This window comes from Harpia harpyja, chromosome 4 (genome assembly GCF_026419915.1).
Source record: "Harpia harpyja isolate bHarHar1 chromosome 4, bHarHar1 primary haplotype, whole genome shotgun sequence".
Classification (NCBI taxonomy): domain Eukaryota; kingdom Metazoa; phylum Chordata; class Aves; order Accipitriformes; family Accipitridae; genus Harpia; species Harpia harpyja.
In genome coordinates, this window is record NC_068943.1 from 46,324,303 (window position 1) to 46,338,223 (window position 13,921).

Here is a 13,921-nt window from a genome sequence, read left to right on the forward strand (position 1 = left end):
AGTAAACCGGTTTGTAATTTAGCCGAGGGCTGTGGAGCAAGCGTTCTGTCGTCTTGTTTTTCTTGTTCGCCTCCTTTACCCCCCACCTCCCCCGGCTTTCTGTCCCCTTTCTCTTTTATTTCCCCTTGCTTTTCCCATGCCGATGGGCAGTCGGTGTTAGAATGGGTGCGAAGGCCTGGCTTGTGATGGCCGGCTTTGCGGCTGGCGGTCCCGCCGTCCCGTGGCCGAGGTCCCCACAGAGCTGGGGGCTCAGGCTGGGGCTTGGGGGCTGACAGATGATGCGGTGGAGTCGTGCCTCCCACTCCTCCCAAAGAGGAAAGGAAACTCTGCCACACTGGGTGTGGAGGTGCCTGCTCCCATCCGCTCGGTCCCCTCCATCTGACAGGGTTATCAGGGGGCTTGCCTGGCTGCTCGTGCCGCAGAGAATGGCAGTCGAGGGTTTCTTACCGCTCAGATGAGAGGTGCGTGGCCCTGGAGAAGATAATTAGAGAAAGGACGCGCTTTCAGTCCTGCGATCGCGATTGTCCCCACCCCCCCACCCCCCCCGGAAGAAAACACCGCTTTTTTTATTTCTTTGTTCTTTCGCGGTTCAGCATTATAATTATTGAGATTTCACTGCAGGGCAAAACGATCATTTGACAATGTAAGTGGGGAGAACAATTCTCATGTTATCCAGCAGCCTTACTCTTATTATAATTACGGCAAAACTCCTGCAGACTGAAGTGGGGGCAAAGAATTTCCTCCTATGCGGGTATTTGTCTTTTTGAGATTGCTCAAGATTTGATTGCAGACGTGAGGATTTTTTTCCCTCCTGTATTTTTAATAACCCGAGGTTGATGATGGATGGCAAAGGACTGAAGCACCTGTTGTTTTCCCCTTTGTTTTCATTAGGTGTTTTCCATTTCTGTCATTCTCGGTGTTCGTGATGGATTTTTATGAGCAAATATCTTGGTTAGAGCTATTCGGAATTGTTGGTACAGTAACGTCTGCAGCGGCGACCAAACCCCATTAAAAAATCGGGGGAAAATTGATGAAAAACTGCAAATCAGTCCCTCTCAAAATGGGGGGCAGCGATTGCTTGTTCTGCGCCGCCAGTTTCTGCTGGGCAGCCGGTGCCAAGGCAGGTGGGCTGGAGGCGGCCGTGTGGCTGGGCGGGCAGTGGGAGCCGGCGCCGTGTTTGCAGCCAGGCAGAGCCGTGTGTATTCACCGTGACCTTGGCCAGGGCGGGCTGGGGCTGGGCACCTCGTAGGGCCGTTCTGGGGGAGGGCATAGTTACAAGAAGGTCACGGCTGAGATAACACCAGGGTGCTGCGATATTTTCTTCCTTTGGGTGGGCACGTGTGCCCACGGCGTTGCCGGTACTGTTGGAGAAGACTCTCCAGGCGCACGTCCTTTCTTGCAAACCCTCCTTCCTGGGGGAGCGGGTCCGCCATGCGCCCTGTGCCGTACTTCATCCCACGCCGCCGGCCTGGCTCTCGGCATCCCTCGTGCCAGCCCCTCTCCCTGCCTGGCTGCACCGGGGCTGGGTGCAACGCGTCGCAGTGCTGCAGCGAGGGTGGTGAAGGAGTCTGTTGTCCCCCGTTGCCCTGGGGCTGATGGAAATGAGCTGACAGAACAGAGGCAGCATTAGCCTAATTATGGCCATACAGCTACCTCGGTGGTGGATTTTCCTTTCTTAGCGACTTCCTGTTTTCCTCTTTGAGATGCAAATTTTTGCATAGTCCTCGATCCAGATTCTCTTCTCATTAGCATGAAATCTGACTAGTTCCGCAGTTTTTTAAATAGTGAATTAAAAAAAAAAATCAAACGCTGCGCACAAAGTCGCAGTGAAGGCCCTGCGACTCTCGGGCGCAGAAGGTGGAGGGGCTGTGGGGAACGTGCTGTCGTTTCTCAGGAATTGCTAAGCTGCCGCAGCACCAGCACTCCGCCGTGCCAGGCTGCTCTGCTTCGCTCTTGCACGGCTGAGCGGGAGACGGGCGGCACTTGGCGAGTGCCAGGCGGGCAGAGCCGCGGCACAAAGGTGCTGGTGGGCAGGGAGTGGCGGGCAGAGACCCTGCCCAGCTCCCCGAGCGACGCCGAAGCCCCTGCTGCTGCCGCCGAAGCAATGACAGACGCACACTCAACCTGTGGACTCGGAAGCCTTTCTTTTTGCTTCCTCCTGGAAAATGAGGCTCGTCATCATAGGAGGTTAAAAAAAAACTATGCTCAAAAAATCATTTCTTGAAATGAGTGTTATCTCAATGGATTTTTTTTTTTTTTTTTTACGCCTGCCGTAATCTCTGCCCGCTGCAGCTCAGCGCTGGGAGAGGACTGGTAATACATCTGAAGCAGACGGCACTGTTTTGTGGTAAATGTCACTCTAGTAATACTTAGCTCTCCCCCCTGGAAATAGAAATACAGTTCTGGCTAAAGCGACGTGCGCGATACGGAGACGCAGCGTCGCGGGCTGGGCTGGGGTAGCCGTGGGGCTCTCCTGCCAGCCCCGGGTCCCGGTGCGCCTGGGGATGCCTTTTGCCTGGTGTCGCCCTTCCTCCCCCCTTCCCCAGCCTCCCTTCCCAGCCCCTCCCTCCCCTCCCGCTTTCTGCCACATAATGAGTTTGATAAGAAATTGTCTTGTTAACAGGATTAGCCATGGAAATCTCTAGTCCCCTCCTATTCATTTTGTAATGCTCTTCATCCTGTTCTGTAATTTTCTGCTGGTATTAGATGGCTCCGGACCACCTCGGGAGATTAAGTCCTCCACTGCCTTTGACAGTGCCAGCGCAGCTGGTGCCGGGCGCTGCTCCGCAGTCAAGCCTCGGACCTAGCCCTGGGTCCAGACTGCAGAGCTGTCCCGCCCTCCGGGGGAATTCCTCCTCCTCAGGTTGTTTCAGTGCAACCTTGTTGTTCTCAGAGTCACGGACACAAACAAAGGAGAGTGTCTCCAAACACTCGTCCTTCTTGCAGCATGCACCCCTGAAAAGCTCCAGTGGCTCAGAGGCAGATTAAAAGCTGGGGAGGCGAACTCCACTCTCGTTTGTGCCTGTGCGATTCCAATTCTGTGGGTAGCGTAATTCTGGATTTACTTCTAGGAAAACGACTTGCAAGACTGGCCCTTTGGTAAATAATTACTCTTGATTGAATAACTCCTAGCAGCCCTGCAGGATACCTTGTTTCCGAGGGAGTTAATAGAAAGAGATCTTTCTTAACATCTGTTTTCCCAAGTTTGCCGACTTGTGAGCCCTTATCTGGGAAACGGCGTCCAGGCAGTGGCAACTGCACGCTGTGAGCGAGCCAAGAGGGCAAGGAGAACACCTGGAGCCACCGCTCCGAGTGTGGTGGAAACACCACCTGTGTGAAATGGTATGGTAAATAGCAACGTTTTTCATTTTCTCAGGTGAAATGAAAGTCACTTTGGTGATTTCCTTAAGCACTTACGTGGATTGCGTTCGCAGCTCTAAAAGGCGGCCCTTTGCTCACCCTCCCAAAAAGCTTCCCATGCACAAAATCGGGACTTCTCTTACACCTTCATTGCCCAGAGAGAGAGAAATGCATGTGGTAAAGCCATCGCACCGAGAGTAAAGTGGCAGAGATGCTAATTGTTACGTGGACTGTAGGATTTCAGGAGCTAATGCATACTTTAGGATGGGGAGAGCAGGGGCACCGCAGGGAGGGGGGGAACTTTAACAAGGTGATTCCCACCCAGCAGATTCCTTGCGGAGGCAGTAATTTATTCACCGACTTTCGCTCCCTGCGATGTGAGTGTCCGTGAACAGATTAACTTCCTCTGCTTCATTGGAAACTATTTGTCATGCTGCTGATGATTAATTTTTGCAGTGGGGATTGCACCCGAGCAGCTGGTGAGAGCCGCGAGGTCTGGAAAGGGTGGGTTTGGCTGCGGTGCTCCCAGTGCTCCGCTCGGCACACGTGCAAGCCATGTGCTGGCTGCTCCCGCCCCAGCTCTGGGGAGTAGGATCGCTGACGTGAATATCTGATTTTACCAACTCCATATTTGTTTTGGTACACATTTTCCTAAGCCCCGCCAAGAAAATCCCTGGCTCCAGAGGCCGTTGCTGCCAGGAAACCTGGCTGCCACCGCAGCAGCTGCCGTCGGTGCTCCTTGGCCGTGGCGATGCCCCGGCCCACAGCCTCTGCAGCAGAGGGGGACCCCAGCGTCCCGGGCACCCCATCTCCGCGGGGCAGGGTGGAGATGCTTGGCACTGTGTGCCCCTGGCCACTGTCCTCTTGCAGGCTGCCTGTGCCATGGCTGAGAGGAGAGGGCGTGGGAGCCACACACCTTCGTGCACGCCGGCTGCAGAGCTGTGTCGTGGCTGGGAGCTGAAATCCAGCAGCTGCCAGCTGCAGGCCACTTTTAACTCCTCTCTCCGGTTGTTTGCGGAGGGTGTTTGTACACCGCCACACCACCGGCTCTCTCCGGGCCGTAAATCCAGCGGTCAGAGCCAAACTCGATGCTCAGAAAACTCCTGCGGCATTTCCTTTTGTATTTGTTGACTTGTCGGCGGCAGGCTGGGCTTCTGCAGGTAATTCCGTCGTGCGTTGGGAGCCAGCATGCTGGAAAAGGAGCTGCTCGCTGCTGAGTGGCAGCTCTGCCGTGTGCTGGATGGGCTCTGCCAGGGGGCGAGCGAGCGGAGGAAGGGCAGGTCCCGTCCCCCGGCTTGTCAGAGGGCTTGTCCCTGCCCTGCACCCGCGCCCGGGAGTGGGGACCTGGCACTGTGGCTGCCGGGCAGCAGCGTGACAGGGACGTGACGATGACATCCTCCTTTTAAACCTTGCCGGCTTTTTGCTTCTCTCTCTCTCTCTTTTCTGTTTCATCTCTCCCTCTTAGAAAAGCCATTTAACTGTAATTCCATTCTTAAAACCTCTCCCTCATGCATGCCTAATGAACATCGGGCAGAGGTGCCGGAAACGGGCCCGAGCAGGATCCAATCTCGCCGAGTGTCGACGAGTCATTGGGAAGAAGCCCTGGGAGCGTGCCAGGTTTTATTACAGCGTAATTAGAAATAAAATCTCGTTGCAGGAGGAGAATGAGAGATGGGTGTTAATCCTGTAACGGGAGGAGATGGAGCCGTGCTTATAAAGGAGATTAAGGAGGGGAGGCAGAAAGCCCTTCACGACTCCCTGACTTCCACCCCTCCTCTGCTCTTTCTCCCTCTCTGGCTCCGCAGCCCCCAGCAGCAGCAGGCAGGCCCGTGGCTGTCCTGCCTGCCTGGGCCTGCCCGCGCTCCTGCCCACGGCCGGCCGGGAAAGGGCTCACGCTGGTGTCAGTCGCGTTACAGATGCCCACGAAACTTCAAGGTGGGAACATTTGGGCGTCTCTGCTGGCTCGGCTACGCGGGAGAGATGCACTGCCTTTGAAAGGGCTGGGGAGTGGCGACTGCCTTACACCTCCCCTGGGATCCCGACTGCAGGCAAACACGTAAATAAATCTGTCAGATATCGTGCGGCTCTTATTAAATTTGCATTGGGCTTGAGTCGCAGTTCCTCTTTAACATCTCTGGGATGGCTGGCTGGCTCTTTAATCTCGGCGCCCAACCTGGGCCCCTTCTGCTTTCAGCATTTGCCGTGGCACAGAGCTGGGCTCAGCCTGCTGACATGAAAGGCAGCTCTGGTGTGCGGCCACCACCTGCCAGCCCACTCCTCTGCCCCGCATCCCCTGCCCCAGCTGGGCGCTGCGTCCCAGTGCTGGGGCCCTCTTGGAAAGGGGGGTGCGTGCAATCCATCCAGCAGCTGGCACAGAGACGGGGGCGAGCGGTGCCATGCCATGCCGTGCCATGCCACGGGAGTGGGCAGGAGGTTCCCCTCTGCCTGGGTTTGCTGGCCTGCCCCAGGGAGGCTCCTCGTCCCCGGGCGAGCCCCATGCCGGGCCGGTGGCATCCTGGAACAGCAGTCGCAGCAGAAAAGCACCATTACAGCAGCGGCGGAAAATCACAGGCTTTGTTCTTTGGGGCTTCCCCCTCCATGCCTTCCTCCTGGGGAGGCATTTGTCACTTTAAATGTGGCCAGAAATGGCACCAAACAGCTACTGGATTTGTCCGGGATGCCTTGGGATGCATACACTCAAAGTATGGCTAATTCATAAATGCTGGCACCTATTGATTCTCTAGCAGTACCAAGGGAAAGTTATCTCATTAGTCTTATGAACTATAAAATGTGCTCTCTCCTGAAGTCCTGACCCCATTGTTTTTATAAATCTATATTGGATAGAGCGGTAGCTAGTAATCTGTATCGACTGTAATTTTTCTCTTGAAATTGGAAGGCCCTTGGGACTGATGCTGGACTTTCAGGGCCACCACAGGCAGCTGGATGCTGGAGAGGATTTCGGTAACAGCGAGTACGTGTCTGCGTGTGTGCGCGTGCACATAGGCAGCGAGAGACCCTCCCAACATTAGCCGTGCAGGAGAGCCCCCCTCTTGCCCTTGTGCTTTTCCCTGGGTGAGGGGCAAGCTCCTGGGGGCTGGCAGGACTCTTGGCTGCCCTGCTCTGCTCTTGCAGGGCTGGGCAAGAGGCATGTGAGGGATTTGGCGAGGTGTTTCCAAAGGCAGCGGCTCAAGTCTAGCTGGAAGAGTTATTAGAGGCACATCGCTCCTATCTGGCCACGGATGTGCTTAATCCTCTGCTTCCCGTAAAGCTTTTCCACCTCCTGGCAGGCACAAAGATCTGATTTTATTCGGCGACCTTCGACGTTAATCTTGCTAGCAAACTCAGCAATAAGTCACTTTGGTTAGGTCTCTGTCGGAGCCGTTTACATCAATTATTGCCCTGCATCTCTCCCTTGAGCTAGTGCAATGCTCCTCAACAGAGTTATTTGCCCCCTTTTTGGGGGGGGGGGAGAAGGAAGCTGTGCTTGCATAGACCTTCTGTTTCATGTAATGGCATCTTTAAAGCCATGGCTTGCAAAGGAACAAACACCTCCCACCGCTGCATGGTAGAGAGGTGTGGCTACTAAAACCTGCAGGTTTTCTGCCCATGCCTTTCTCTGGGCCTGATGCTCTGGCTCGAGCCCCATCCAGGAGCCTTGATTTCAGGCGCATGGGCTGTAGAAGCTGGGGAGCTCCGGCAGGCTGGGAGTGGCTGAGGGCACTAGGTCCAGGAAGGGCTTAGTTTGCACTCCTGCTCAGCAATGCTCTCGCCCTGCGTCACTCTCCTTGTCATCTCCTGCTGTCCAGGCAGGAGCCCGAGGCTCTGCTCCCCTTTGCCTCGCCATATGCGGGAGTTTGGCTCTCGTGGGCCCTGCTGCTCCTGCCCCAGGTCCTGGGGTGGGGGGCACCCAGCACCACAGCTTTCTGCTCCTCCGCTGGCTCCTTGCACGTTACTCCAGCTCCTGCAAAGCTTTGTTTCCAGAGGAGGAGCGCAGCGTGTCCGCAGCCAGGGCTGCAGTTAACTGTGCACGGACGTGTGAGTGCGTGCGTGGGGAGGGGAAGGCCAGTTGGGGCTGCTGAGCACTTTGCAAAATACAGCCCCTGTTACCATGGAAACTGGCTCCCCCCGTCTCAAAGTCCAGCGCAGCCAATATTCTTCACTTACTGGTTTGATGGGAGATGAAAAATTAACATTTGATTTGCATGTTATTTCAGCTGCACTTGCGGGACTGCTCCCCCCTTCCCTTTTACGGAGCTTTGCACAAATCCCTTGGTGGCTCCAATCGGCGGCGCAGAGCACGAGACTCGCACCACTGCGCATCTGGTCCCAGTTGCACACTGGTGCAGCGCACGTGCTGCCATGCTGGCGTTGCCGTGCTGCAGCGCAGAGGCAAGACTGCGCCTGAGATTGTGGCTGGGCACCCCTCCAAGCAGGGACAGAGATGCGGGTCCCGTGGTGCCGCAGCAGCATGGAGCTGCGCAGGAGACTTGCTGGAGGTATGGGGACGGCCACTGTGGCACCCCGTGGGGCTGCCGGACGGCGTTCCCACTGCTTCCAGGGAGAATCTGCGCAGGGCTGCCAGCCCGGCGGTTGCCTGTGCCTCTGTTAGCTGCAGCTAGGCTCAGTTTTTAGTAAGGTCACTATTTCTTTGCCATCTGTGTAGAGTCCCTAATACTCTCATATCAGGCAATTGAGTCAAATACACACATCTAGCTGAGCTGCAGCTGGAACGGGACAGCGCCAGCAGAGCTTGGGGCTGCCATTGCCTTGGCTCGTGCTGGGGATGTGCTCCGGTCCCCTGAGCGAAGAGCCCTGTTTCCTGCCAGTCTGTCGCCTCAAGCACTTGCAGGGCAAGGCTTCTGCGGTCCTGCCCTGGGAGCATGGAGCTGGGCTGTTCTGGGAGTGTGCGCCTCTAGTTCTGTATTCCGCTCATGGTTCTCCTGTGCTTGGCTCGACCACGGCACTTTCCTCCACCTAAATTGAGAATATCCAGGTGCATCCAAGAGGTGCTGGAAGAACAAATAGTTGATTAGCCTCATCGACTGGCTCCTGTTTTGTTACCGGGCTCGGCGCAGGACTTGAAGGAGCCACTTGCAGCCGTTGCTGATTTAAAGACTAGGTTTAAAGGTTTCAGCTCTGAACATTCAGCTTGACTAATTACCTTCTGCTTCTCTGCATTTGCTGTGTTCGGTAGGGGGTGGCTTGGCTGGCAAGATGGTGCAGCCGAGCAGATGGACCACTGCGTCCCAGCTGAGGCGTGGTGGCGCCTGGTGCTGGAATAAACCCCAAAGGCCCCACAGAAACTGGGGTCAAAGGCTCGCTGTCACTGTTAGCACTGGCAGTGGGGCAGGGGAAAGGGGTTTCCGGGCGCACAGGAGAGCTTCTCTCCAGTGCCTCTGCTTACCCTGCTCTCTGTGTAGCCACTAAATTGTGCTACAGTGCGGGTCTTTCTATTCACGTTAGTTACTGTTATTATTCAGGACGAATTATAGGGGTCAGGCTGCCTTCACGAGCAAGTCGAAGACTTCTTTCCCCGTGTGCACTGGCGTGTGCCAGGCTCCAAAGCCTGCTGGCTGGAGGCGGCTGCTCCAGCAGTGCTGCCCAGGGCTGTGCTGCCTTGCCATCCTCCCAGGGCTTGAATATCAGCTCAAGCCCTTATTTGTTTTCACATGCTTCGAAGTAAGTGAAACTAATTATTAACTCAGCGGGACGGCTTCACTTTAAATTGCCGTGTTGCTATGCAGCGCAGGGCAACATGGTGGTGCGGTGGAGCATCGTGCCGGCGGAGCATTGTGCTGCACACCCTCCTGGCCCTCTGCAGCGACTCCGCAGCCAGAGCTCATCGCACTGGGCTGCGGGCAGGTTCCCCCTAAATGCTGGGGAGCACGGGCTCGTGTAAGGACACCCCGAGCCTGTCTTTGTGCTTGGGCGGGTGTGTTTGCCACAGGATGAGTGCTGGAGGGAGGCAGGCTGCGCCCACAAACACGGGGCCTGCTGTTGCACACTCACGTGCTGCTGTTGCACACGCGAGGCTGCTATGGCAAACGCTGCTGCTCACCTGTTTTGGCCTGACTTTGCCAGCCTGCCTCAAACTTCAGCCCCTGAAGGATAAGCCAGAGACTGCACCCCAGTGCAATTGGGGCGCGGGGAGGCGGAGGGACCTGCTTTGCCTGCCTGGCTCCTGCCCGCAGTGCCGGTGCCTGCCCAGAGCGCAGGGGCTCTGCCTGATCCAGGTGCCAAGAGCCTGGGAGATGACGTGCTGGGTCGGGGCTGGCTCGCTCACCCTTCCCCTCTCTTTGTGTCTCCAGAAAATAGGTTTTTTATTACTTCTTACGGAGGTTTGTACATATCGGATGTGCAGAAGGAAGATGCCTTGTCCACCTACAGGTGTATCACCAAGCACAAGTACAGTGGGGAGACACGGCAGAGCAACGGAGCCAGGCTCTCGGTCTCAGGTGAGCATGTGGCTGCTGGCGATGTTGGCGAGGGGGAGCCCTGCCCCGCAGACCCAGCGTGGCTCCTGCACCCGTGAGGGTGTCCAGCCCTGCGTGCACGCCCGCTCCCCTGCCTGCCCACTGCAGTGTCTGTCTTCCTGGGGTGCAGGGGGGAGCGATGGCATCGCTACCTCCCACCCCCGCAGCGAGAGGACATCCCGGTCGGGGGGTAGGAGGGCCTGTCAGGGCTGCGCGGGGGGTTCGAGCCGCCTCGCGTGTGCCCCCTGAGCAGGCAGCCCCCCAGTGCTGTCCGCGGCAGGCGGCAGTGCTGCGCGGCACCCCGAGCGAGAGGCGATGGGGTGCACCGCGATGCGATGTGACAGCCCGCGATGTGAGCAGCCTGACGCGATGTGACGAACATGCAAGCGATACTGCAGCGGAGGCAGTGCAGTCCATAGTGCCGGGTGTCTCGGGGCGCTCCCGGCTCTGCTGACTGCCCAAACTACTCTGCTCGGGAGGGAGTTCGTCTGACTCACAGCCACGTCGCCGCTCCCACCGCTCGGCTGCAGCACGCCCGCTTTCTGCCATACGCTTTTTCCGTCCTCAGGCATGCAGGCTCTGGCTCTCCCTTGCTAGCTCCTCGAATTAACCCCACAGAGGGCAGGAAAGGGGTCCGAGACGGCTGGGCTGGGGCTTGCCTGACCTTGCCCTAGCCTCTTAGAGACCTGAGGGTCCGATGTCCCACCTGTGGCCGTCCTGCCGCACGGCCCCGGAGGAGCGCAGGCAGCCGCCGGGTAGATTATCCCCTCTCCATGCGGGTTCGATTTGGCCTGGTCCCTTCCCGGTCACTGTCATTATTTACACGTCACAGCGTTTTACTTCTGCTTGGGAGTAATGAAAGAGGTTTCTTTCCCCTGGAATTTAATTTCACGCCTGAGACTTAGTGATTAATTTTCTCCCTTCCTGCTGCCTGATGGGCCCCTTTGCTTGTAAATTTTGAAATGTGCCACAGAATTTGTGTATTTTGCACCAGTTAGGTGTCACCTTGAGTAATTCCTCTGGTGCGGAGTTTATTCGTCCCATCGGCTAGTAAGATGCGTTTCCCCCCCTGCCTCCCCGCAAGCCTGCTGCCCCGGTCACCGAGGGCTGTGCCTGTCGTCTCGGCTGGGACGGGCCACTCCCACCTGCCCTGGCCCCCTGCGCAGCAGAGGATGTGGCTGGCCTGCCGTGCTCCTGCCTGGCAGAGCTACCAGCTCACAGGGACAGGGAGAGCTGCTCTCTCCCGGCCGATGCTGAGGGGGCACGGTGGTCCCTGGTGTCCCTGTGGGGGGAAGCCTCGTCTCCTCCTCCTCGCCGCATCAGCCTGTTTCGTCTCCAAACCCAGACCCAGCGGAGTCCATCCCCACGATGCTAGACAGCTTCCAGTCCAGGGAGGTGAAGGCGGGCCGGCTGGTGGAGCTGCCCTGCATCGCCTCAGGCTACCCCAACCCAGCCGTCCGGTGGATCAAGGACGGGCGCCCGCTCCCCGCGGACAGCCGCTGGACCAAGCGCATCACAGGCCTGACCATCAGCGACCTGCGCGTGGAGGACAGCGGGACCTACATCTGCGAGGTGACCAACACCTTCGGGTCCGCAGAGGTCACGGGGACCCTCACAGTCATAGGTGAGAGCCGGCAGGGAGGAGCGGGGCACAGTGGTGGGGAGGCTTCTGTCCTGCTGCCGCCTTAAACATAAAGCCTTTATAAATATAAAGCCTTAAAGGTTTTGTACAGCCATATAAATTACAAGGCTTGTATTTCAGTGTGGTGCGTCGCACGCTGGAAGCCACCGTCTTGCGACACAGCGTGTCCGATGTGGTGCTCAGAGTGCTTGCAGGAGGTTTATCATGCTGCAGCAGCGCATCTGCAGACGTCCCCTGATTTACCGCTTCAATTGGGACAGGGAGAGGGGCCTCGGGAAAATTCAGAGCAGTACTGGGGGATGTAAATTGCTGGATGGCGATGTCACTTTTCCGTTAGGTGCCTCTGTGCTTTGTTTTGTTGATTTACATAAAACAAGTTCCAGCCAAACAGTAAATACCATCTGGGCAGGCCTAGTATTTATCGCATGCTTTGTTCCTGGGGGTTCCTCCTGTCACCGGGATCCCGGCGGTACCAGAGCCACCAGGGCCAGTATGCACCATGCCTGCCTTACCTGGAGCAGCACTGCAGCGAGCACACCACCGACCGGGCACGGGCAGCCTGCTGGGAGCCACCCTGGCACGTCCCCAGCTCAGCACTGTCCCCATCACGCTGACCACGTCTTCTTCCAGCTGTCCTGCCACCTCCCTGACAGTGCCCGCTCTGCCGGCACCCTGCCGGGGGCCCGGGGCTGACACTAAAAGCAGGGGCTGTCAGCAGCGAGGACGGTGTGGGGGCCACCCGCCTTATTGTGCGATGACGTTTTACGTGTAGTGGGGCTGGCACTTCCAGGGCTGGAAAGGCAGCGAGAGTGCAGTAACGACGAGATGCCTCCCGCTGCACTGCCTGGCACCGCCAACCCCTCGCCCGCTCTTGCCCTTTCTCACACAGACCCTCTGCGTGTGACCCTCACACCAAAGAAGCTCAAAACAGGCATCGGCAGCACCGTCATCCTCTCTTGTGCCCTCAGCGGGTCCCCTGAGTACGTCATTCGCTGGTACCGCAACACCGACCTCGTGGTGGTGGATGACTACATCTCCATCCGGGGGATCAGCAATGAGACCCTCCTCATCACAGCTGCGCAGAAGAGCCACTCTGGGGCCTACCAGTGCTTTGCCACCCGCAAGTCCCAGACGGCACAGGACTTCTCCATCATCACGCTGGAGGGTGAGCTGGCTTCCGTGGGACAGGGGCTTTCCTCTGCCCCTTTCTGAGCCGCCGCATTGCTGGGGTGTGCCGGGATGCTTTGCGCGTGGCTGGAGGGCAGCAAGACCTGCCGGGGTTGGGGGCTCCTGGGGCCAGACCTCTCCTAGCCCGCTTCCTGGGCTGTGCGGGCCCTCTGCAAGCAGCTCGGGGACACTACACCACCGGGACGGGGAAGGACCAAAATAAGGGTTGACTTGCCCGTCCCCAGCCCCTGAGCTGAGGCACCGCCTTTCACCGGGTGTCCCCTCCCTGATCCAGATGGCTGGATGTTTAGACAAGGGATGGGCTCTGCCGAGCCAGGCGTCCCCTTGAGCCAACATCTGTATCAACCAGTGTGCCCCCTCCTCCCCTCTCGGCATCTCCCTGCTGCAGGGATGCAGGCATGGCTGTGCGCATGTTGCCGACGAGGGCTCCTCTCCCGGCTGAGCTGGGGCTCCCACCCAGGTGGGAGCTCAAAGCCATCCCACCAGCGGGTGACTGCTGCTGCCTGTGGCTGCTGCTCCCTGACCCCCCTTCCCCTGGGTGCCCCCCAGATGGGACCCCCCGCATCGTCTCCTCCTTCAGCGAGAAGGTGGTCAACCCCGGGGAGCAGTTCTCCCTGATGTGTGCCGCCAAGGGGGCCCCCCCGCCAACCGTCACCTGGGCACTGGACGACGAGCCCATCCCACGGGACAGTGGGCACCGCACCAACCAGTACACCATGTCGGACGGCACCACGGTCAGCCACATGAACGTGACGAGCCCGCAGATCAAGGACGGCGGCGTGTACCGGTGCACCGCGCGGAACTCGGTGGGCAGCGCCGAATACCAAGCGCGAATAAACGTAAGAGGTGCCTGTCTACTTTTAAATATCAGAATAGGACTTTTACCGGGCTTTTGGTTTTATTCTGTTCCCCGGCCGATCGCTCCTGCTCGCCTCTCTGTGCTCTTCCCAGCCGTACAGGTCTCCCTGGCTGCCCTGACCCCATTCCCCGAGCTCCCCGCTCCTGCCCCACTCGCTCACACGCCTGCCTGCAGGGCTGAGCCTCCCTGCCATTTAAAGCAAGGAGTTTAACGAACAGCACAGCGGTCCTGTAGCCTTGGAGAGCTGGAGCTCGGCTTTGCAGGGGAAAAAGGGCAGCGCTCTCCCCATCAGGGTCCGCCCTCACCCTGCCAAGCCTCTGCCTTGGGGTCTGCAGAGCATCGGCAAACACCTTCCCAAGGGACTCTGTGCACGGGGAAGGTGGTGGCGGGCCCAGAAGC

The 13,921-nt window shown here is 58.0% G+C and overlaps 1 protein-coding gene across 4 annotated transcripts in view; it reads left to right on the forward strand.

Moving 5' to 3' along the window:
- DSCAML1 (DS cell adhesion molecule like 1) overlaps nt 1–13,921 on the forward strand; it is a 113,267-nt gene that overhangs the window by 71,011 nt on the left and 28,335 nt on the right. Inside the window, exons 4-7 of one of the 4 annotated variants that reach the window (XM_052786623.1) lie at nt 9,669–9,815; nt 11,179–11,457; nt 12,365–12,640; nt 13,213–13,509. In XM_052786623.1, the coding sequence (XP_052642583.1) occupies nt 9,669–9,815; nt 11,179–11,457; nt 12,365–12,640; nt 13,213–13,509 (999 nt within the window). Of the gene's footprint in view, nt 1–9,668; nt 9,816–11,178; nt 11,458–12,364; nt 12,641–13,212; nt 13,510–13,921 lie in introns of those variants that run through there. The other 3 variants (XM_052786626.1, XM_052786624.1, XM_052786625.1) reach the window with 3 other exon arrangements.